The sequence below is a fragment of the Vanacampus margaritifer genome, chromosome 2 (assembly GCF_051991255.1).
Source record: "Vanacampus margaritifer isolate UIUO_Vmar chromosome 2, RoL_Vmar_1.0, whole genome shotgun sequence".
In the NCBI taxonomy this organism is placed as follows: Eukaryota; Metazoa; Chordata; class Actinopteri; order Syngnathiformes; family Syngnathidae; genus Vanacampus; species Vanacampus margaritifer.
Genome location: NC_135433.1, coordinates 30,486,104 through 30,510,741, shown reverse-complemented (window position 1 = coordinate 30,510,741; position 24,638 = coordinate 30,486,104). Strand labels below are relative to the sequence as shown.

At 38.8% G+C, this 24,638-nt stretch overlaps 2 protein-coding genes across 6 annotated transcripts in view; both read left to right on the top strand.

Annotated features, from left to right (window-relative positions):
* The first annotated feature begins 8,444 nt into the window (after positions 1–8,444).
* LOC144043877 (LIM/homeobox protein Lhx8-like) lies at positions 8,445–14,229 on the top strand. 2 transcript variants are annotated; one of them, XM_077557949.1, is made up of 8 exons: positions 8,445–8,588; positions 9,761–9,910; positions 10,196–10,317; positions 10,816–11,036; positions 11,218–11,324; positions 11,491–11,586; positions 12,600–12,777; positions 13,491–14,229. In XM_077557949.1, exons 1-8 carry the CDS (start codon positions 8,553–8,555, stop codon positions 13,565–13,567), a joined length of 987 nt encoding a protein of 328 aa, XP_077414075.1. In that variant the 5' UTR covers positions 8,445–8,552; the 3' UTR covers positions 13,568–14,229. The 2 variants fall into 2 exon arrangements, with proteins under 2 accessions (XP_077414075.1, XP_077414074.1); XM_077557948.1 differs by lacking the exon at positions 8,445–8,588 and adding an exon at positions 9,098–9,435.
* Positions 14,230–15,338: 1,109 nt separating this feature from the next.
* klhl20 (kelch-like family member 20) overlaps positions 15,339–24,638 on the top strand; it is an 11,221-nt gene continuing 1,921 nt past the window's right edge. The window contains exons 1-14 of one of the 4 annotated variants that reach the window (XM_077558500.1): positions 15,339–15,419; positions 17,574–17,634; positions 18,003–18,260; positions 18,372–18,480; positions 18,604–18,810; positions 19,932–20,090; positions 20,209–20,303; positions 20,473–20,588; positions 21,205–21,388; positions 21,946–22,089; positions 22,172–22,305; positions 22,612–22,820; positions 23,080–23,186; positions 23,941–24,638. The exon at positions 23,941–24,638 is cut by the window's right edge and continues 1,921 nt beyond it. In XM_077558500.1, coding sequence (XP_077414626.1) covers positions 17,612–17,634; positions 18,003–18,260; positions 18,372–18,480; positions 18,604–18,810; positions 19,932–20,090; positions 20,209–20,303; positions 20,473–20,588; positions 21,205–21,388; positions 21,946–22,089; positions 22,172–22,305; positions 22,612–22,820; positions 23,080–23,186; positions 23,941–24,025 — 1,830 coding nt within the window. In that variant the 5' untranslated portion in view covers positions 15,339–15,419; positions 17,574–17,611 and the 3' untranslated portion in view covers positions 24,026–24,638. Of the gene's footprint in view, positions 15,420–15,673; positions 15,827–17,320; positions 17,382–17,457; positions 17,477–17,573; positions 17,635–18,002; positions 18,261–18,371; positions 18,481–18,603; positions 18,811–19,931; positions 20,091–20,208; positions 20,304–20,472; positions 20,589–21,204; positions 21,389–21,945; positions 22,090–22,171; positions 22,306–22,611; positions 22,821–23,079; positions 23,187–23,940 lie in introns of those variants that run through there. The other 3 variants (XM_077558499.1, XM_077558501.1, XM_077558502.1) reach the window with 3 other exon arrangements.

Genomic DNA, 24,638 nt, shown 5'->3' with positions numbered 1-24,638 from the left:
GGGCACCCTATCGTAAGCTTTCTCCAGATCTACAAAGATACAATGCAGCTCCTTCTGACCTTCCCTGTACTTCTCTATCAACATACTCAAAGCAAATACTGCTTCTGTGGTACTCTTTTTTGGTACGAAACCCTACTGCTGCTCCCAAATATTCACCTCTGCCCTCAGTCTAGCTTCAACTACTCTTTCCCATAGCTTCATTGTGTGGCTCATTATCTATATTCCTCTGTAGTTGCCACAACTCTGCACGTCTCCCTTGTTCTTAAAAATGGGCACCAGCACACTTCTCTCCCATTCCTCAGGCATCTTCTTACTATCTAAGATCCTGTTGAACAACCCAGTCAGAAATTCTACTGTTTCCATACCTCCACAGGTATATCATCAGGACCGAGTGCCTTTCCACACTTCATCCTCTTCAATGCCCTTCTCACTTTATCCTTACTAATCCTTGCTACTTCCTGGTCTGCCACAGTCACCTCTTCTACTCTTCGTTCTCTTTCATTTCCCCATTCATCGACTCTTCAAAGTACTCTTTAAATCTTCACATCACACTACTGGCATCGATTACCCTAACCTGTTGCACGCCATTCCCATCTTTATCTCTTTGCCTTGCCAACCTGTATAGGTCAATCTCTCCCTCCTTACTGTGCCCTTGTTTGGCCTTTGCCACTTCTACTTTCACCATACGCTGCCTTTCCCTGTACTCCTGTCTACTTTCTTCAGTCCTCTCAGTGTCCCACTTCTTCTTAGCTAACCTCTTTCTCTGGATCCACTTCTGCACCTTCTTATTCCACCACCAAGTCTTCTTATCTCCTTCCCTTCCAGATGACACACCAAGGACTGTCCTACCTGTCTCTCTGATCACATTTGCTGTAGTTGTCCAGTCATATGGGCACATTTACATAGTAAAATGTTGATTAATGTGCATTGTCCTTTTCAAATAAATACATTCCAAATTCAAATATCTTTCTGCTGTGTTTTCCATACATTGTAAGTGCAACACCCACTACGGTGATGTCTGTATCAACTTTATTAGTTGTGAACTTGCTGGCAGTGGATGCTTTGCTTTGCTTTGCCTGCAGCATTTGATGTTCAATGATACTGAATTTCCACTTTTTTAACAGCGATTAAGAGCTGGCTTGGCTTCACTCTGATAGCGCTAAGAGTTGTACTGATGGAACAAGAAGCAAGTTTTTTACTCAAAAAGCCAAGGAGGGCAAGCTCTTTTTGAAAGTGGGCTGTCTTTATGTGCAGCTAGGGCATGAGGCCTTTCCTGATGAGGCCTTAAAGATTGATGGAAGGTGTCTGCGGTCACTGATTCGAGGGTTTATGATGTTGCAGCTTGAACTGCAGGTTGCACAGGTAACTCTCTCAGCATCATTGCAAACAGGATCCGCGTATGCATATGCCTTTCCCAACCAGACGGCTCACGACTTTCACTTGCCTGGTTGTTTTAGCTCCTCAGGTACTGATTTCACAAATTACGCCCTTTCAAATGCTGAATGCTGCCAAGATTCTGCATTAGCAGAAGGAAATTCTTCTCCACTGACATAAAATACATTGTTTTTTGTTGTCCCCAATGTTTCCCATCACAGACCATTTCTCCATTTTGCCTTTCAGTATTGACAGTTTAGGGTGATTTCCTTCTGCCTCCCCCACACTGTTTACCAGGAGTGTATTGCAAGCATGGGGCCCTTGGTGACATTCACGCCCTGATTGACAATATCAGGCAGCCAGGCCTCACCTACCCTTTCACAGAAATTTCTATTAGACAGATATGAGATCACTGACACCGGTACGCCGTTTCAGATGGCTGATAAGAACATTGTGATTGACTATTCAAAGTTTAGCTGAGGGCAAGGAGAATTCAAGGATTACTGCCCGGAATCAACAGAAAGGAGAGGGTCTTCAAAGACCCCAAACACTATCTGTGCTGTTTGTTGTCTTAATTACAATTCTGGGTAATTTGATTTGCTATTCAATTAAGAGATGGCTTCAGTAGTGTCAATGCTAGATGGTAAATAGAGTTACATAGTGCTTTATGACATACAATGCTCATAGCGCTTTACAAATCCTCACATTCATTCATCCATTCATCCATCCATCCATTGGGCAGATACAAATTAGGGTTGAGTGCCTTACCCAAGGTTATTCTACTGCAGACAGACAGAGCCGGGATTTGAACCAGCAAATCTTCAGTCACTGGACAACCTGCATTATCAACTCAGATTCAAGGTAACATGGAAATGGTTCTAAGAGTGCATAAAACAGGGTTCTGCATCAGGGTCCATGTGGAAAGTGGCCACCAAACAAGATGCCACCCAGGTTGAAACTCCAAGTAGCATCTTGCTTTGTGGTCTGCCTGCGCTTATCAAACTTTACAGTGAGTTGTAAAGCATGTGTAATGACTTTATTGTTCAGCGCAGTCTGGCCGTGACTTTGCATTTGGCAGTGAACAGTGAACAGTTTACATAACATTGCTTTGGCCACAGTTGGCAGCAACTATCCATTATCCAGGGAGACAAATACCGTATCTTTCAAATCCAGATTAAAATACAGTGCGGTTCTTAAAACCTGTCAAAAAATGCTGACTTTCTTTGGTAGCTCATCTTTGACACTGTTACGAGGAGAGTGTTTTTGGGCTATAATGTGATTAATGCACAGGTTCATTATTTCTGGCCCACTTGACAGCTTTCAAAAGCATCACTCGCAATAAAATGATGTCATAATTATGTGCAAAACTAATTGCATGTGTGTACTAACATTAATTTTAAGTACTTGCGTGGTTGCATGGCACACCATACAGTACATTATAAAATAGGCCACACAGGCCAGATGTTGGAGATCTGTGGACCAATCCAGAGGAATTTCCAGTAGACCTCATCCATGTGATGATGACCTAAATAAGGAATGAACCCCTGCAGTGCTGGAGCTTAGTTTAGAGATTGACACAGTAATATGTAGCATGTATCATTTTTAAAAATGTCCTAAAATTCAAAGCATGCATTAAAGCTACAGAGTGAATTGTATTGGAATGCAAATTTCCAAACAGATCATAGAGACAAGAGAATTGGCATGACATTTCCCAGAAACAAAATAATATCTACATTAAAAAAGATAGTTATCTATGGGGAGATTTTCTGTCAGTCAGTGATGTTGGCTGTCGGGCCAACCCAGGGGGTGCGGCTGAATGAAAGATTTGGAGGGGAGAGTGGGTAAATTTGTAAGGGGATTTGGAGTGAGGCTGTGCAGGGGGTGTCTGGGTTAGATTGGCGGATGAGACCAGAATGGGGAATTGGGAATGCCAGAAGAGATTATTTCATTAAAAAAAAAAATAGACTGAGGTCTACAAAAGGTTGTTTGGGAGGTTGGTCAAGGTTACAGGGTAATATTTCTGAGCACTCGTACGTTCCGTCTCTCCTAATGAATTCTCAGTTTCTTCTGCTTTGAAAGACGGCTATGTCACATACAGTATGCTATGTAGGTCCACACATGTTGGCATGTACAATTTGCTTGGTGCGACCTCCATGAATGAAGATGTAATAAATGCTGTTGTGTCGTGTTGTGGGGGGGAATTTGCAATTTGCTGTCTGCAGCAGCATTTTAAAATTACATGTTCTACATTCATACGTTCATATGTTCTACCAACTCTGTCCCTGGTCATCATGAGAATGAAATCCATACTCACGCCCAGCAGTGTGTGGCAGGATCTTTTCAAAGAGGAAAATTTCATCAGGACACAAGTTGAGTGTGCAAAGCATGCAATAACTGACTGTGACTGTTAATCATGAAAAGTGTTCTATGGCTTCTTTAAATCTACTCAACTCATGACACAACAATAATATGAATCAAAACCAATTCTGTGCCACCAGTGTTACCATCTCTTTTTAGGGAAAAAGATCATATCAATATTGTTGTTGTTAATGTTCTACAAAAAGAAATAGGGGGCATAAGAAATTACAAAAGAAAGTTACTTCAGAATTCACTGATAACAAATTGGAATACTTTTTTTTTTTTTTTTTTTACGTGAAGACGTAGAATTTATCCATTTGTGGTCCACTAAAACTACAGTAGCATACCTCAAAACAATGCCCCCTACAACAACATGGATACACACTACCCTCTTCTGGACAAAAAGAGTTTGTGCAACTTTGATTCATGAAAGAAATTCATGGGTTTTAATTACCATTTGTACCTTAATAATACATTTTATTTGTAAAGCACTTTTTGTACATTCTTACATTGGAAAAAATGAGTAATTTGCCAAATTTACAAAACTTTACCAAAAAATTATTGTACTTCAATAAATTATTGCAAGACTTATATGATGATGATGATGATGATGATGATGATGATGATGATGATGATGATGATGGACATATTTGATATATTTTCAGTAGTAGAAAATGCAGTCCAGCGAACATATATGAATTAACGAGAAACCAAAACATGAACATATCAATCTTTTCCACTGCTGTCATTTTGATAGAGTAAAACCATGCATTGAAAATCAAATGGACTGTGCAAAAAATCGTTAAACGCAGTTGATGCATGGGCAAAGAAAGACATCATTAAAATTTGGTGAGGCCCAAGATAAACTCTAATGGTGGTCTAGGAGTTTTGTATAGTACTGTAAATAATAAATACAGCCACATAAAAAAAAAAAAATACAATTGCAAGTGTTACATAACCAAAAAAAGCATTTACAAAAATAAAAATATAAACATTAAACAACTTATTTTTAAAGACATTTATCTTCCGTCACTTATGGACTTGAACACAGGTTAGAGGAAATTGTAGATTTCTTCCACAATAGCCTCCTACGCTACATCTGTCATCACTCCATTCATTCTGGTGTCCTGTCGCAAACCATGTTTGTATGACTAAGCCCATGAGTGATACGTTGCTTTCAACTCTTTAGATTAACTGAGGGAAGTAGTGTGCCAAAGGAGACATAACCCACCACAGACAAGGCACATGCCTTAACACGTAGAGCGACAGGACAAATGTAAAACTTCCTGCTAAATGGGCCAGGCCATGCGTAAGTGGGTCTGCGCCTATCTGAATGGCATCACTACACTTAACACAAAGGAAGCATTACCAACTGCTTCAAAGAAGTACACAGAAACCAGAAAAGGCAACAGTTTTAGTTGTACTATTGAATGATGCATGCACCTCACTTCACAGGACACTAATATTAATTGGTTAGGTTAGGGTTTGTTTTGTTGTCAATGCATCTGATGACCAACTTGTCCGGGATGAGTGGGAAATTTTTTTAACAAAAAGACGATGCCAGAGGGAGTTATTATTATTATTATTATTATTATTAATATTACAATAATACTAACAACATGGTGACATTTTTGGGGGGTTATCTCATGTTTTTATTTGTCGCCAGGACAGTATGGCTGTAACGTGTTGTAAACTTACCAAGCTTAAATGTAACATTTTTAACATGAATATCATGCAAATCAACTTGCGATTGTGATTGGTTAGTGTAAGTGTTGACATCATCCAAATTATGCGTTTTTATTGGTTTAGACACGCAAATATATCATGTCCACTACAATCATCTATGGCAGTGATTCTCATGGGTCCGAAGGGTTTTTTAAAAGTATGAGTACAGTATGAGTGTTAATTGTGCTCCTGTCATGCCAGAACCTACTGGCCCATTGTTTTCATAACACCCATCCAGCGGAACGGACATTTACCTCCATTACCCCTCTATGTTTATCTCCACACGTTTCCCAGAATAACCTGTCACTCTGCAGCCACTGTTCACCCGTTTCCTCCAATAGCGTGACTCTGCTATATCAGGGGGCGGGAACTCAATTAAAACAGGATAGAAGGAGGAAAACAAGATGTGACTGTGAAGTGGGTTTCACAAAGGACAGGAAACTTAGAGACATGTCAGGGAGAAGTGGTAGAGAGATGGAGAAGCGATAGAAGCAGGAGGGCCGAGGGGGCAAAAAGAATTGAAGTGAGGTAAGTAAATGTGTTTGAAGAGAGAAGAGAACAAAACCTGCAAGGAGGACTACAAAGAGGAAGGAAAGTCCAGACATAAAGGGAGGAAAAAAGAACATGAAAACATCCCAAAATATTTCTCCTCTACCTTTGAAACTCATTTATAGACATGCTTATCATATCATTGGGCAAGCAATTGTCTTGGGGTATGCGTGCACAGATTAAGTGGTGAAAGCTTCGTAATAACAATAAAGCTTGAAGCTTTGGCCGTATCTGGTGTTACTTGTGTGGACTGACGGACTTTGATCTGTGACATTGAATCAAGCCCTCATACTACATGGCATGCTGGATCTACCAGAGAGTATTCATGGGACTGTTAAAGAGGCCTATGCTATGTTTGCCATGGACTCATTTTTTTGTGTTTTCTTTTTTTGTAATACAAAATTGGTATTTAACTGAACGTGAATACTTGATTTGAGGTTTTGAGAGTTGTCAACAATCTGCACAGATTTATACACCATTACATGACATGGTGTTGTTATGATATTGATGTTGTCAGTTGCTAATGCAGTTGTTATGCCCCTTGTGATATTTGTAGTCAGTGGTGTAGTGGTCTCTGGAGAAGTGGGTATACTCTCAATTTTCACCTTTTTTTTAAGTGCCCCCCAAAAGGCCTCTTTTAGAAACGGTGACATGTAAAAATTAAAGATCTGTCATTTGTATTTGCTCACAATAATAAAATGATCATGACTTGTTAAGAACAGTTTGGTAATACAAGCAGCCTAAAAGAATGCAAAATGTATTTATCATGAGGCAAACGGAGTATATGTCATAAAACAAATCACAATATTTAGTGAACAATGAACATAAATAGTGAATGGCTGAACGGTGTGTATCTGGGCAAATTTAGAAGTGGACTGTACTAGCCACTCTTAGTTTGTCATATACGCCTTTATTCTGTCATATATAATTCTGCATTGCTCTTGCATGAGTTACTGAATGACACTTTTGTCAGTACGTCGAGGTTCTTCTCGACATGTTGAAGTTCCTGCCATGCAAGCTGTCGTCCATGTGTTCTGCATCCATCCCGCTCAAGGTTCTTCATCAAGGTTTCTCCATCAAGAGTTTTCTTCAAGGCCATCTGAGTCCAGCCTTGCTCTCTTTCGTTAATTTGTTTTTTGTATATAAAGACACTTTGTTTCCCAATTACCCTGCATTTTTGTCCTATTTTCACACTTCACGTGGCAATAGAGGGGTTACTAGGTAGTGTGACAAAACTACTTTTACACACACTCACAATATGACATGACCAAGCCACAAAACAACTGCTGCTCTAAAGCAAAACAACTCAATGTTTGCGAGATGTTAGGTTGTTTTTGGTTAAAGAGGGGAAGCCAAACCCATTGGCTGACAAACAGTCATCTCTCACAAGCCTCAACATCATGAGTGAAACATGTGAACTGTTGCATTCATAAGGAATGAAACTGGCCTTTTATTTGTTATATATTATTCTTCACACTAGCTGTTTCACATCTCTTTACCTTCAATGATATGTCCCACATTAAAATTTGATTGAAAATAATTCGCCCATCCATCTTCCTTGTTAGGGTCACATGTGTACGGAAGCCTACTGTACAGTACAGTATATCCACTGTACACTGACTTTAGATGAGAGGTAGGTCTCACCCTGGACAGGTCCCCAGTCACTCACGGGGCAAAAGCATGCAGTCACATTCACCACTATGAACAAGTTATTTTGCATGTTTTAGGAATGGGAAGATAGAAAACCCAGGAGGGAACCCAGGACTTCTGGACTGCAGGGAGACATGCTAACAACTATGTCACCATGCTTCACACATTAAAACATTACTTATAGATTTAAATATAGTATGTGATGTCATATTCACTTGACATCAAGTTGAAAATGGCAGCCTCTGAGATGGGTAAAAATGGGTGGCTATTGCTGCTTAATTCATATTCTACAAACGTATTATTGAGGAAATTGAACTAAAGCAGTACTTTTTTGTTTTTTACTACTAAGTCCATGTATTTGATTTGAATATTGAGATTATGTATGCCTATTTCATCGAACACTTATTTACTAGGAAATGTGACTGTGCCTCTGACCTTAAGTAAATAAAAATATAATCACAAAATAAGGTAGTCCTGTAAATAAAAACAAAGAAGCTGCATGGGGAGGCTAAATGCTTACCTGCAGAACACTTCAGAACACCTAATGCACTTGGAAATATATTGGCTATTTTATGTGACATACATATACAATAAACAAAACAGTACTCAGAATAGAATTGTTTTGTGCATTTGCATCCATATATCTTGTATACTGTACATGTCCGTGAAATAATGACAGATGTCAGATAAGAGTTCAGACGTATTGTGTGAAGTGTGAGGTTCATTATGCTGTAGCGGGCGGGCCTAATATCTGAGTGGGAGGTGCAGTAGTTTTTTTTTTTTTTTATGAAGTTCAACTGACAGAACAAATTAAAACAAACATTGCCGAAAGAACTGGGAAGAAGAAATACGAAATAAGAACGTGGTAAACTGGAAGCTGAAATTGTCTGACGCTCATGGGGGAAATGTTCAACTCTGTCTCCAACAGCGTGGTAAGTTCCTAAATAAAGGCATAAAAAACTAGAAAGTGATTTTATTTAATAATAATAATAATAATAAAGTGCAGAAAAAGAAAAAAAACTCAAATCGATGCATGCGTTTTAATTTTGCATTTAATTTAATTATTGAGCTAAACATTTAGTTTCGTTTTAGGGCAGTGCCTTGAGTTATGTCCATTTATATATTGTATACAGTAGACTTTTGTCAATGTAAAATACGCAAACAGCACGTCAAAATATGAGTACTTTCTGGTATTTTCCCGTGTTTTTGGTGTTTAATTTATATGGTCAATCCACCCCATTCTGTGCATAATACAAACGCAACTCATCTTAATACCAATTTGTGCGAAGGATATTTATTATTATAATTATAATTATTGTTGTTATTTTTAATTATTGCACCCAAAGTTTAACTTTGTTTTATGAAACGAAGCCATTGGGGATAATGCGGCTTTATCAATCAAGTGCACCTGTGAGGCCAATTACTCACAAACTGCGTCCAGCTGTGCACACGTCAGCAGGACAGTGTTTAGGATGAGACTCCGGCACTATTAATACAATTGTGAAGTGTTTCATCTGTAATTCGGCCCCTGTATTGTGGTCATGTTACGAATGCAATGTCCACCCCCCAAAAAAACGAGAATAATTTTGAAGATTAAAGTTTTGTTTCAATATTGGTTATAATGGAATGAAATACGGTTGTTATGGGAATATGAACCTCGCTTCCTGATTTGGTCATAGCATCTGACAGTCGGTCAGTAGTTGGGACAGAGACATGTCGGAGACACAAGTCGGATCTACGGACACCTTTGTCCAACTAGGAAATTGTTTGGTCGACATTGTAAGTTTTTCCTTCTTAATTAAAAGAACAATATTAGGGTTCTGTTACCTAAACATTCGGCGTTTATGTGGTCAAACAGTGTAAAACGGCCCTGAGTGGCTGAGCGCGCACATCAAAGTGCCGCCGCCCATCAAATACATGTCAAGAGTTACTGTGCTAGCAAAGCCGATAATGTATTGTTTTTTTAGTTTTTTCTGTCACATTTTATACACTTCAAGTGATTTAAACGCAAAACGTAAACTGTCAATGTGTTTTTTAAGGGTATGGTATGATTTGTAAACAGTTATTTAAGTTACATATCCGACTGCGTCTTCTGACACGACAGGGTTCCTCTAGCTCTGAAGACCTTTTTGAAGACTCCTTTTCCCCTTGCTCCTTGTCCTGCTCCTCTTCCAACCCCACGGTGGCTTCTCAGCAGGGGAAAATCGTCTGCTCCTCTTGCTGCCAGGAGATAGTGGACAGATATCTCCTCAAGGTAAAGCCAATGGAGACTAACTTAATAGGAGCACAGATGACAAAAATCCCCCAGAGTCTTACAGTGTTAAGGTTCAAATATAAGTGACATACAACTTGTATGATCATTTACAGAAATAATTTATTGCTATTTGAACATGTAAACAAAGAGCTAACGGTAATGTCATGATGGGTCTACTCTAAGCTCATTGTCACACAGACATGTTAAAGCTCTCCAAATATGACAATATTCTGTGTTAAGGTTGTATGGAAACAGAAAATGTTTTTAACGTTATTCTCTCTTCAGGTGAATAATTTGTGCTGGCATATCCGCTGCTTGTCATGCTGTGTGTGCAAGACATCACTTGGGAGACATGTGAGCTGCTACATCAAAGAGAGACAAATTTTCTGTAAACTGGACTACTTCAGGTAAGTCACTAGCAGTATTGCGAGGTTTTATATCACAAAATGGGTTGTGTTGGCATTTACTTGAGAAATATATGTATTCATTACAAAATCATTTATACTGTATATAGGCTACTATAAGTTGACACGTGAATTGGTTAACCTAATTCTAACTCTTTTTAGTGGTTTAACTAAAATGAACACATCAGAGTACCGGTAATGCATTTTATTTTTTATTTTTTTCAAAGGGACATTAAATCTACAGTAGCTCTTTTGAATGTTGTCGTTTTGTTTTTTTGTTGGCATTGAGCTCAATAGAATAGGCAATATGTTGTGTTTTGCACAGATGAGTACCCACAACTTTGGAGAATATATATATTTTTAAAAATCATGTACAAGTACACCTATATGGCATCTGAATAATGCACCATTCAAATGTATCTCTTGGGTCTTCTATGCCTGTTCAAGGGCATGTGATACAGTCCTTATTCCACCTTTTTTAAATTTTATATTCTTTATCAGGAAGTATGGGACCCGCTGCACACGTTGTGGCCGTAACATCCATACCAGCGACTGGGTGCGGCAGGCAAAAGGCAACACCTTCCACATGGCTTGTTTCTCCTGCACCACCTGTAAGCGTCAGCTGACCACCGGGGAAGAATGTGGACTATTGGAGAACAGAGTCTTCTGCCGACCCCACTATGATGTTATGATGGAGAATATGAATCGTTCGAAAGAAAATGGTGAGCATATGAAAGGAAAACATAATGATCAAATAATCGTGTATCTTTAAGGGTCGTTACTGAAGAAATAAAAAATTGCAACACTAAAGAAGTAAAATGTCATTTGGACAAGAAAACTGCACAAATAAGGTGGTTACAATGAAAAACTGTCTAAGAAATTCTATGTGTGTTATTTCTGAAGACCAGTCCAAAATAGATGGAGAGCAGGTAGCAGCGACAGATGACTCCAGCACCATGACCAGACCTGCTAAGAGGGCCAGGACCAGTTTTACTGGGGATCAGTTACAGGTACTGTATGCTATATTAAGATGTCGAGCCTTCCACCAAACTGTTCATTTCACTTTAGAGTCATGTTTTGCTCGTATTCACATTCACTGAAGATGTGGGTGTGAGGGGCCCACGATTGTTCAGAACACTGATTATGTGAACCTCATGCCTTCGACTCTATCTTCAGGTAATGCAAACTCAGTTTTCTCAGGACAACAACCCAGATGCTCAGACTCTCCAGAAACTGTCAGAGAGGACTGGTCTAAGCCGCCGGGTTATTCAGGTGGGTCAAAACAAGTTGAGCTGCCACTAACAATTATTTTAATAGCGAATAATCCGTCAACTCTTTTTTTTTTTTTTTGGTAGTGCACAAAGGTTGCTGCATGAAAATACCAGAACTCTTGAAGTAATAAATTACGTTTTTTTTTTTAATCTTTCTTTTTTGAAGACGTTTTGAGCAGCAAATAATATTATGAGAACCATTGCTACATGTGTATTTCGCCTGCAAAGAAAGCCACTCTAGTAACATTCAACTACAAGACATGGACTCGGTGATGTTATCAATGCCCATTCTAAGGGATGCCGGCTTCCACCATATTTTCTATGCATGATTTACAGGCCTGATGCAAGCCTTCCTTATCTTACACGGTGAAAACAAGCAAGTTGTAATGCCATTCAAACATTTCTTCACATTTTGAAATCAAAATCCTCACAAATCTAAACTCCAATGCTTTTCTATTAGCGGAGAGCTTTCTTTCACAGACTTGACCGCCATTTCCCTAGCACAAATGTAGCACCGTACCTTAAGTAAATAACGGACTATTGTCACTTATTATAAAACTTAAAATGATACTGAGAACAAGTTTGTTTGGCTAGACTGAGCATAAATATTTTTCTCAAACTTGCCTTTGGATACAGTGTAGCCATAACTTAGCTTTTCAGCATATGTGTCAACATAGACACGCTGCTCACATGGAAAGCATCAGGACTTGATTGTGATTGGTTAATCAAGATCTAACCATTAACCACCAGTGTTTGCATCATCCAAATTCAGCAGATTTATTGGTTTTAAGTCGCAAATATTTAATGAGAGCAATCTCTGGGTCCCATAGAGTCTGCTGCTTTGCACTACATAACAATTTGTTGCCAATACTTTCAATTATCCATCTGTTGTTTTCAACTGAGTTTTTTTTTCTACTCATACTAATTTCAACACAGATCGCATGCTGATGATAACAAATTACATTGTATTTTAGGTTTCTACCTTAATTTCCTGGCAATTTCTCTCAATTGCAGGTCTGGTTTCAGAACTGCAGAGCCCGTCAAAAAAAAAACAACACCCCAAATTCTGCCTCCAATCCAATGACATCACTTCCTACTGGTCAACTGACACCATCACTAATGGATGACTTGCAATACACGCCCTATATTACCCCAGATGTTCCTCTTCTCACCACATTGACCTATGTGGATGGTAAGAACCCTCACTTCACACTCGTCTCAACCAGAACAGAAAAATGTTGAACCCTTACTATAGCTTGCACTAAATGAAGCTTATCACTATCAGTGACTTCAGTACTGTGAAAGTTATTGTATACATTTTATATATACAGGAAGTTATTAGAAAATTATGAAGAAATTAGAGCTGTCAAACCATATTTCTTTTTAAATCAGATTGATCACATCTTAGAATTTGCTTCATTAAAAAGCCTTTTTTTTTTTTTTTTTTTAAATCAACACGTTTTGCCCACCAAATTTAAAGAGCACCAGTTATGTGTTAATTTTTTCGACATTTAATGTTATGAGAACGTCTTCAAAAAAAATTAGCCGCTGCACATGCTCATCTTCCTCTTTTGCTAATCAGTTAATTACTTGCATAATTAAAAATGGGGGGAAAATGACCCCAATAGAACAAATATTCAGAATGTCAAACTTTAATGCATGTAGTTTATGATTATTGCTCAAACAAAACCTGTGCTACCTTTAACATAACCATCCGCTGTCATATAAAGGATCATCTGCGATCAAATAGTGTGATTAATCTGCGTTAACGCATGATTAGTGTGATAATTTTTTTGTGATTAACTAATTAGTTAACGCTTTGACTTTGGGAGCACTAGAAGAAATGGTTGCAAGTTGTATTGGTTTTCATTGTGACTTAGACTGTATTGTAATGTCAATTTCCAGTTCAAACTCCAGACCCGCTTCTACTTCAGCCACTCATTTCCCAGCCACTGACACAGCTGCCCGTCAGCCACACTTAAGATGCGTATGACTCCTGGAGACGCCAAGTTCACCCGTCACCCTAGACTGGTTGCCAGCCAGTCGCAGGGTCATCACATATTGCAAATGTTACTGTAAAATTCACACTTCCGAATGTGGTCTCATGCACTTAAAATTTCCTTCAGACGCACAGGGAAGTTAGAGAAGGTGTTGATTTGTTAAAATGTTATGTTAAAAAAAAAAAAGTATGCTATACATTTAATTTATTTGCCAAGTATGATGAAATAAGGCACCACAAAGTAGAATATTTGATTTAAGATGATATTTCAGTTTCTACTTTTATATTTATAGAATGTAACATGTCTTGTTTAATACTACTACATAATTCACAGCCACAAGTTCAACTGCAACTTACCGGTAATACTGGAAACAGTACTTCATTTGTACTTTGCCTCACTTTTCTTGACTGGCGAGACTCATGTGCAATGATTGTTTAGCAAGCTAAGCTTGATTCATTTCTATGTTCAATTCTTCATGTACTGTACTCAATTCTCATGTATTTTCACTAGGATGCCTTACCACAATGTAAAACTGAGCAAAAATACATGGTCTCATTTGTCTGTGAATGCTGTAATACATGTATTAATTGCACTCTTTGTCTTGTAAAACAACATATAAATATAGAAGGGAATCTTATACGAGAGATGAAAGTTGGTAGCAATGTGTCTTTGACTCTATCAAAGCTATTTATCTCACCTGACATTTCTCGACAGGATATGGTTAGGTCAATGTACATTCATTTAGGCTGCTTACCAAAGTGTACTCTTGTGAATCTTTTGTCTTGATATTTTAGTCAACTACACAACAAAATCTGCAAAACAATGAACAGAATTTAAGAAACAGTATTTTTGGGTGGTCCACTGACAGAAGCTAAAAGAGAACTTATATATGGTGCTTGTGCAGTATTTATTCCAACTTTTTCATCATCTTAGACTGACTGCCCTTAGGTTGTGTACCCACAAAATTTTCATATGAGTACGCCTTACTCATTTGTGCTGATTCTTCAAAAGTACAGTGTAAAAGGTATTTTTTCCATTCAAAACAAATATGTTGCCTGTAAAATAAGTGAGATTAAAAAAATAGGAATCAAAAATAAAAAGAAAAAAAACTTGCCTTTAATTTACAGTATGTAACTCAGTGTCTCCTTTAAGCAGGCAGTCAAACTTTAAGTAGATCATCGAGACAAAACACTCAAAAATACTATTCAGACCCACTGCAGCAGTTTTACTTTTTTTTTTTTCATCAGTCATCTGAGCAGTGTAAGACATTTGAGCTGATGCGCGGCTGTTGTGATTTTGGTACAGATGTGCCACAGGCTTTTGATCTTGGAAATGCTTGTTTTCATGTTGACTTTTCCATCAGGGTTCATTCAAGGTAAAAAAAAAAAAAAAAAACGTTTGTCAGATGTTATCCAAAAGTTTTAGTGTTTGCAAACAGTTTTTCTTGTCGCCAAACAAAATACTTTAAATGTTCTAAACATTCGTTTTTTTTGTCCCTAATGTTTAAAATGTAAAGCTGCTAACCCCCGGTTGCTCAGATGAGTATCCAACTCTATGAAGAGTTTGGTGGTGTGGAACTTCTATATGGATTTTGGAGACAGACCTCTGCTCTCATTGGAACTTCCAAAGCAGCAAAAAAAAAAATCTGTAGCCTATCCCAGATTTGTGCTTGGTTTGTGCTCTGGCATGCACTGCCACCTGTGGGACCTTATCTAGTGGAGACAAATCATGTCCAATCATCTGAATTTACCACAGGTGGTCTGCAGGAATCTCTCAAGGTTGATTAGTGGAAACATAATACACTTGAGCTCAATTTTGAGCTTCGTGAAAGGCAGTAAGTACATGCGATATCTCAGTACTTTTATTTATTTTTCAATGTATGTAAACATTTCAAAAACTTTTTTCACTTCGTCATTATGGGATGTTGTATTAATTTTATATGTAGAATGTCTGAAATTACTTTTATTTTTATTTTAAAGTCAACTTTTTTTTTGCTTCATATATAAGTCACCCTAAGTACACAACCAAAATAAACGTGAACTAGTCTGGCGCGTTTAACTTGATGACGTAATCTTGTCCCTTATTTTGAAAGCGCCTTGCCCGGAAGCGAAACATGCCACTGATGTCAGACATGCGCACACCAGCGATTAAGTAAGGCTGCGTAGACCATTTAACTTGTAAACATTAGCGTCCCGAGATGCCTGTGTTTTGCTTCGTCTGATTTGGGCATGTAAATATAAGGTAATGGTCCTCTTAAACAAATACACTTTCTTTCAGCTATACAGTCAGCGTTTTTAATAAGACCTCTGGTCATTTCGTGTTGGCTGTTCATGTTAGCATGGCATTCTCCATTCTGATGATAGCAGTTTGGGGTAATGCTACGAGTTTTCACATATCTGCTCCGTGAAAAATGGTACTCTTGTTAATGCGTTTTATTATTCTTATATTGAATCACCTTTGTTTTTTTCTTTATTGCTTACAAAAGTCGTAATGGGAAATCGTCTGTGGCTCCTGTCACTTGGCTACTGATAGCATGCAAGTTAATTTACTAGTTGTCCGCAAAGCAGTCCCATTCTTTCGTTGTATTTTTGATTTAACATAAAGTTAACAGTAGTTGGGATTGTTTTGGAATTTGACTGGTCCATAATATCGATCTGAAACAAAATGCCCTGCTCAGATACATTATCTGCCATTTGCCGAAGCTACAAACAGTTAACGGGAAACGAAACTACTCGCCTTTTCGGACTTTTTGATTTTTTCTTTTTGATTGGTTTGATTTTTATGGACAGTTTCAGTTATTTTTAAAACGTACTACCTGCACAATATTAGCGAACAATATAATGTATTCTGTGAAAAATGACTGACGCTAGTACGTTCACTAACCAATGAAAAGTCATTCAGTAAGCCGACCTAGTGTCTTAAATTAGCTAATACCGCAGTAAGGTAAATTATGGGGGGAATCTAAATACTGCAGTAACTCAAGCTGCCACAAAAAACTCGATCAACATTCGGCATTTATTACCTTTACCAATTAAAAAAAAAGAGATCTGTTTATTGTTTGAATTGGCTAATTATATAAGCCATATAATATGCATACATCTGCAAAGGTGTTGCCAACCTTTTGCTTTGTAGCTGCTATTTTCTTCTCAAGGCTGATGATTTGTTATATACACAGTGAGTGTGATCAGTGTCAATATATAATATATATTTGATTTAAGAAATTAAACCCTCCCTCTTGAGATTAAGTTTCTTTTCCCTGATACAATGGAGTAGTCAGGATATGAGAGAGACGGTCGCTCGGTAACCAGAAAGTTGACTGTTCGATTCCCGCTCTTCCCGAGTCATGTGTCGTTGTGTCCATGAGCAAGGCACTTCACACACATTGTGCTACTCACACTGGTGTATGGAAGATGCGAATGTTTGGTGGTGGCCGGAGGGGCCGTAGGCGCACACTGGCAGCCACGCTTCCGTCAGCCTGCCCCAGGGCATCTGTGGCTACTTAAGTAGCTTACCGCCACCACATTGTGAATGCATGAATAATGTATCCATTCCATTGTAAAGCGTCTTAAAAGCGCTATTTAAATCTGATTAAATTATTATATATTTTGAAGGTTTCAACCAAACTTTGGGTGAAACAAATATAACCCATGATGTTTGTTACTATTGCAGGGTTCACTAATTCTGGTCCTCGAGGTCCGGAATCCTGCAGGTTTCTGCCTACCAAGTTACCAACACATCTAATACTAAAGATCAGGATCGTTAAAAGGCATGCTGATGAGCTGATTATATGAATCAGGTGTGCTCGTGGGAAGAAACTCCTAAAACAGGCACAGCCTTCCTGCGAAAACAATAGCACCTTTTGACATGGCATTTGTCATAATTTGGCTCTTTGTATGTAGCATTGTTTTACTACAGATTACCGGAATTTGTTAAGAGGCAGGAGGAGCACACCATTTTATATTCTGATATAGTTTCATTGTGTTTTCAGGTTTTTAAGGTGTGGTACCAAACACTGTTCTACTTTGCATGGACCCAAAGCTGATGCGCAGGTATGTTTGTAAATAATGTATATTTGGGATGCAGGGCTGTGTCAATTATTTTAATAATCAATTATTTATTCTGTTGTTTGTTTTTTCCAATTAATTGATGAATTGGATAAAAATATATATTTTTGATCAATTGATGATCATTGTTTTCCAAAGTATAATTAGATGTTTGCAAATGTCTTATTTTGATTGAACAAAGATAATCAGTCTGCTTTCATGGAGCGTTAGAGAAATCTGAAAATATTACCCATTTTCAACTATATAGCAACATTCAAATGAGAGATTTCAGATCATGTGACACTAACAAGAGAAAACAATGAACCGTGATTAAAACATATAGTCAGTTGACTGACCATGTGGTTCATCTCTAGGGCCACCGGCGCACGTCAAGACACCACGGGAATGGACATCACCAGCCGCTGTACTCTGGGGGACCCTAACAAGCTTCCCGAAGGCGTCCCTCAGCCTGCGCGCATGCCGTACGTCTCGGACAAACACCCGCGGCAGACCCTGGAGGTGATAAACCTGTTGAGGAAGCATCGTGAGCTCTGTGATGTGGTACTTGTGGTGGGTGCCAAGAAAATTTATGCCCATCGCGTCATCCTTTCTGCTTGCAGCCCCTACTTCAGGTAAAAGGGCCATTTGGTTAACAGAGAAATTAGTTAATTGCCATTCTGGTGCGCATTATGATGGTCAATCAATTTGATGCCAAGTAAAATGTTATTTGCTCTTCTTTTCAGGGCTATGTTTACTGGGGAGCTTGCTGAAAGTAGGCAGACAGAAGTGGTTATTCGAGACATTGATGAGAGAGCAATGGAACTATTGATCGACTTTGCCTACACTTCGCAGGTAACATTTATATGACAGGTGTTTTTGTGTTATTGGCTGTAAACTTCTTTTAACTTGTAAATGTATATCCGTGGCCCCCAAAAAATCCACCGGTTAAATGAGATGTGCTCCGTCCACTTGTAGGTGACTGTAGAGGAGGGAAATGTTCAGACTTTGCTTCCCGCGGCCTGTCTGCTCCAGCTTGCTGAGATCCAGGAGGCCTGCTGCGAGTTCCTCAAGAGGCAGCTGGATCCCTCCAACTGTCTGGGTATCAGGGCATTTGCAGACACTCACTCCTGCCGCGAGCTGCTTCGCATTGCAGACAAGTTCACTCAACACAATTTCCAAGAGGTGAGAATCAAATCATGTTGAACATTTTTCAATTCAATACATTTCCACGCACTCGGTAAGAACAAGGGCATTTACAATGCAGACGTCACTCAGTGATCCAGCAGTTGTCATCTGCATCCCTTATTAATAAGCAACCGAATGTGACGATATTTAAAAGACAATAAATCATATGGGCATTTTTGATAGGGCCCGACTGATTAATTAATAGGCTGTTCAAATCGGCTGGTTATGGCTTGTCAATGTGTGATGATTTTTTTTTTAACCTTCATTTACGCTAACCATTTACAACAGTTGTACACAAGTAACACTGGTCTCATTATTTATTACAGAGAAATCTTTATCATAACCTTGTATCTATAAATGACATTTGTTGATATTGTTAAGGTGGACCTGTCATTCAAAACAAAGTAAAGCTTAAGTATTTTAATTAGTATCTTTATCTTATTATTTTAATTAATACAAATAAAAGAAATGTTCAAAATGTTTAGCTGTCAGCTGTTATTTCAATGTGTTACTGATGCTTTAATTTTTTGTCTGGGTGCCGTTTCAGGAAACGGTATTGAGGTATTTTATGCAGGTATGAAAGTCAAAATTTTGGTTTATCGTGACAACACTAATATATGTATATACATGGCACCTGACAAAGTTTGTATTATCCACTGGTCTATTGTTAGATATTGAAATATTTAAACAAGGTTTATTTTTGTTAGGCATGTTTCCTTAACACTGGATGTCATGCTGGAGAATTGTGGTTAGTGTATGCCAAGGCGCTTGGAATTCCATGTATTTGGAATTTATGGCAATGACAAATCACTTAATCAGTAGGTTTATCGTGTGTCTGTTTCCAGCATTTTTCCCCTTTCTAATAATTGGGATAAGCTTACGTTTAAAAAAAAAAAAAAAAAAAAATTCTTAAGATATTCGTTGGACTCTTTTTCTCTCGTTAGTGTTGGAATGGACTATTATTGACATGCATATGTTGAACAATACTACTGCAAAAGTATCATTAAAAGAAATGCAATAATAGTTGTAAATGTGGACCCACCTGCACTAGGCAGTGGAATGAGTTCATGCTACATAAAAAAAAAAAAAAATCACGTGCTCTTTCGTTGTCTTGTCAGGTTATGGAAAGTGAGGAGTTCATGCTGCTACCTGCCAACCAGTTGATTGATATCATTTCCAGCGATGAACTTAATGTGCTAAGTGAGGAGCAAGTTTTTAATGCTGTGATGGCCTGGGTGAAGTATAGCATTCAGGAACGCAGACTGCAACTACCCCAGGTTCGTTTCTGGTTGGAAAAGCATGTCAACTGACGGCAGTTTTACCCGTGTAGTGGGATACATTTACATGGATTGATTGATTGATTGATTGATTACATTGATTTTGTTTTCGTTTTAGGTTCTGCAACATGTCAGACTACCGCTCCTTAGTCCCAAGTTCCTGGTGGGCACTGTGGGGTCAGACCCTCTGATCAAGAGTGATGAAGAGTGCAGGTAATTCTTAGAATGGGTCGAACATGTAAAATTTGCACTTGGGCCCTTCTCATTCATCACATATTATTTCATTCATCACATATTATTTCGCAACATTTCTCACAATATCAATTATATTTTTAATTAGTTTGTATTGTGTGTGCTATTAACTCTGTTCTGTGGCTGTTAGAGACCTGGTCGATGAGGCGAAGAACTACCTGCTGCTGCCACAAGAAAGGCCACTAATGCAGGGCCCAAGAACTCGACCGAGGAAACCCATACGCTGTGGTGAAGTTCTTTTTGCAGGTAAGTTTTTTTTGAAAGTGTTAAAATGGAAACACAACTTTTAGATATCAATATTGACCATTTTTACAGGTTGAACACAAACTAACAAACTTAAATCAGAAATACAGTCAAAGAAATAGCAAAACTGTACAGTAATTTCTGGACTATAAGCTGCTACTTTTTTCACTTGCATTCAACCCTGTGGCTAAAACAAAGGTGCGGCTTATCCATTAGATCACAAAGGGGTGCACTATAAAGGAGGCACAAGAGCGTCAGGCAGAGCAAAACAAACCAAGTGAGCACAAATACAGTAGGAGAGACAGAACGAGAGCAAGCCAACTTGCGCCCTCGTTATGGAAAAAAAAAAGTAGCGGAAACCCGGTGCGGTAACATTAAAACACCTGTGGCTTATAGTCGGGTGCGGCTTATATGTGTAACAAAGTCGAGTATTCCCCATATTTAGCTAGCGCGGCTTATTGTCAGGTGCGCCTTGTAGTCCAGAAATTACTGTATGCCTATATATTTGTTTAAGCAATCTTCAAACTACCTTGACATTTTGAGCTCACCATTGGTTCATATCCTAGAATTGTCCCTGTTCCTGAAGACGGATAATGATTCGGCTTTTATTTTCTCATAGTTGGCGGTTGGTGCAGTGGGGATGCCATATCCAGCGTGGAACGTTACGATCCTCAGACCAATGAGTGGCGGATGGTTGCATCGATGAGTAAACGGCGTTGTGGAGTGGGTGTCAGTGTCCTGGATGATTTGCTCTATGCTGTAGGAGGGCATGACGGCTCCTCTTACCTCAACTCAGTAGAAAGGTGTGCAAAAATATGGCTTTAATTGTTTCTACAGAGAGAGCAATGTTCCCAAAGTTTACTAGAGTAGCCAATGACATCACAAGTCTCAATTTTTATCTCACTAGATTTTATTTTGGTTGATATTTTCCTTATTGAAATATGTTTCATTGTATTACACTTTTCATATGTATTTGATAAGCAGTTCAGAAAATAGATTTTGTTTTTATAATTTTCTAAAATTCAGTGATTACCATACTTTGAAAATCACTGAATGAACCCATTATTTCATTAAGAAACTGAATAAAAAATAATAGCTAAATTTGGAGTAACCCATTTTTAGGGGAAAATGACTGCAGCAAATATGACTGTGCTTGCAATGTAATCTAAGCATTCAGTGGGGCAGATAAAAAAATGGCGCAAACAATGTGGCCCACTGGCCATCCAGTACGTTGCTTCCCCTTGCTTTTAGAGAGGAAAATAGAAGAAAGGTGGTCCAATATTGCCAATGGATTTTTGTTGTTTTTTTGTTTTCAACGGTTTTCTGTGTGACTTTTCTTTGTCTGTTTTGGTTGTTCCAGATATGATCCAAAGACCAACCAATGGAGCAGTGATGTGGCACCCACTAGCACCTGTCGGACGAGTGTAGGCGTAGCTGTTCTTGGTGGTTATTTGTATGCCGTGGGAGGACAGGATGGTGTTTCCTGTCTCAACATTGTTGAAAGGTACCAATTGGAACCTCATGTCATTGTTCATTGGAATGCTTATTCAAATCATGGAGTCATTTTCAACCTGCTTGCTGTGCAGGTATGACCCAAAGGAGAACAAATGGACTCGTGTGGCCTCCATGAGCACCAGGCGGCTGGGTGTCGCTGTGGCTGTGCTAGGGGGGTTTCTGTATGCTGTGGGAGGGTCTGACGGGACATCTCCATTAAATACAGGTATTAAACGAACAATACGATGACAACCTTTCCATGTAATTTCAGAAAATGCACCCACAGTAATGATAATGTCCAGACTGTTAGACCACGGATAAAAGTAATGTTACTTAAAAACCTGATAGAACAACATGATTTAGTTATTAAGCAAATGTGATTTTTGTAAGTGTACTGTATTTATAGAACTATTAAGGAAGCATAATGCATGACATGTTGTTGTTATGCTGTATGAGTTGGGAACTTTTTTGTTTCTGCCTAGTTTAGGAATTTTTATTTTTATTCTTTTAACCTGTCTGTCTTCCTCCTCAGTGGAGCGTTACAATCCTCAGGAGAACCGATGGCACACAGTATCTCCAATGGGTACCCGGCGAAAGCACCTTGGCTGTGCAGTCTACCAAGACATGATTTATTCAGTTGGAGGCCGTGATGACACAACAGAGCTGAGCAGTGCGGAGCGTTACAATCCCAGGACCAACCAGTGGTCTCCTGTAGTCGCTATGACGTCCAGACGGAGTGGGGTAGGCATTGCAGCCACGGTTATTACGGCAGACCCCCCGGCTATTCGCGGTAGATAGGGTGGTTGTCGAAAATCTGCATATAATTGACACCCACTGAAATGCATTTGAGAGAATACAAAGTTAATAAAAATACTTCTTCAAAAACATTGATGAACATTCAATGTGTGTTCTCCATGGAAAACAGGGGGAGGGGAAAACAGCGCCCAAAAAATATTGAGGACACTTGTATTGCTTTTCATGATTTCTTCTTCCTCTTTAGGTGGGCCTAGCTGTGGTCAATGGTCAATTGATGGCAGTAGGAGGATTTGATGGGACGACGTACTTGAAAACTATAGAAGTTTATGACCCTGATGCCAACACATGGAGGTAGGAACTTCTTGCTGCCCTGCGAATATTGACGTTGCGGTCATTCAGACTTGCAGACTGCCATATTAGTTACAATTTCATTCACAATACTTCCCCAAGTCGGAATTTTAAGATGGCCGCTTTCTGTGTAGTACGACGGTTTGCGGCAACTCATGCCAAGGCAGCATTGAAGTCTGCTAACCCAAATCAAAGCAAAATTTAGTATCCTGTCTGACTCCTTTCATGACAAATCATATATCATGTACGACATTACGTACTGTATGATACCTCCCTCCTAGTGATATAAATGACAACTTTTGCCAGTTTTAAGGGTTAACATTGATTTTGAAAATCAATTGGCCTAAGGCTAAGCTGAACAATTTTTGAAAATTAATCTAATTCTGATTTTAAACCCCCTTCCAGCCCTCAATTTTGAGATTTAATATATGATTTAATAAGTAACAAGCCATTAAACTCAACTGTCAGGTTTTTGTATACATGAATGTTTTGGTTTTATAGGTTAGTCTTACATTACAAAATTTGTGATGTCAATTTGAATTGCTCAGCCCTAAATTGCGCCTCAAGTTCTATAGTTCTGGTGTCGATGCTTTTTCGTTTCACTGTAGCCATCATATATCATGCATCCCCACTGAGTGTTTCTGTTCATCTGATACAATTCAACACTGTAAAAAGGACTGATCATTTAAAAATGATGCACGCTGCATCCACCTTGCTCTCATTCGTTAACGTTGAACTTGATTTGACCTCTCCACAGGTTGTATGGCGGAATGAATTACCGACGACTAGGTGGTGGAGTGGGCGTCATTAAAATGACTCACTGTGAATCCCACATATGGTAACGCTCCCCTCCCTCATCGACACACGTACACTTTGAAGTGGATGCCACCAACACTCACGCCTCCATAAAAGACTGTTACTTATGTGAGGATGAGAGAAATGTTTTTAGGCGAAGGACACTGAAAGCAGAACGCATTTCCTACTCTTCATCCCTCCTTCAAGGTCATTCATTTTTAAAACTCTTGTCTTTGGTGATTCAACGTTATCACCTGGTTGTGCAATGTGCACGGAGAGCGCGCGTCTAGCGAGCATCAATGAAATTCCAGATTGGAGATTGAAGCAGTTGTAAAGTCCCTCCCATGTGAAGTGACCTCATCTAGCTTTTTACCCTCTACACTTTTAGCTCCGAAACATGTGAGGTGCGCTTTAACTGAGGGGTGTGGGCAGTCACTGTTTCTAAACCCTAGTGAAGAGGTTAAAAGCTCACCAGAAGGAAAATAAAACACCATACACAGGGATGTGATTTTTCCGCTAATTCGCGGAATTCCGCTTTTTTTTATCTCCCCCCCAAAAAAAAAATTCAGATTTTTTTTTTTTTTTAAGTAGTTCATTGTGTATGCACATGACTCCGACAGATAACATCTTCTGCTATAACAAAGACATTTGTGGTATGCT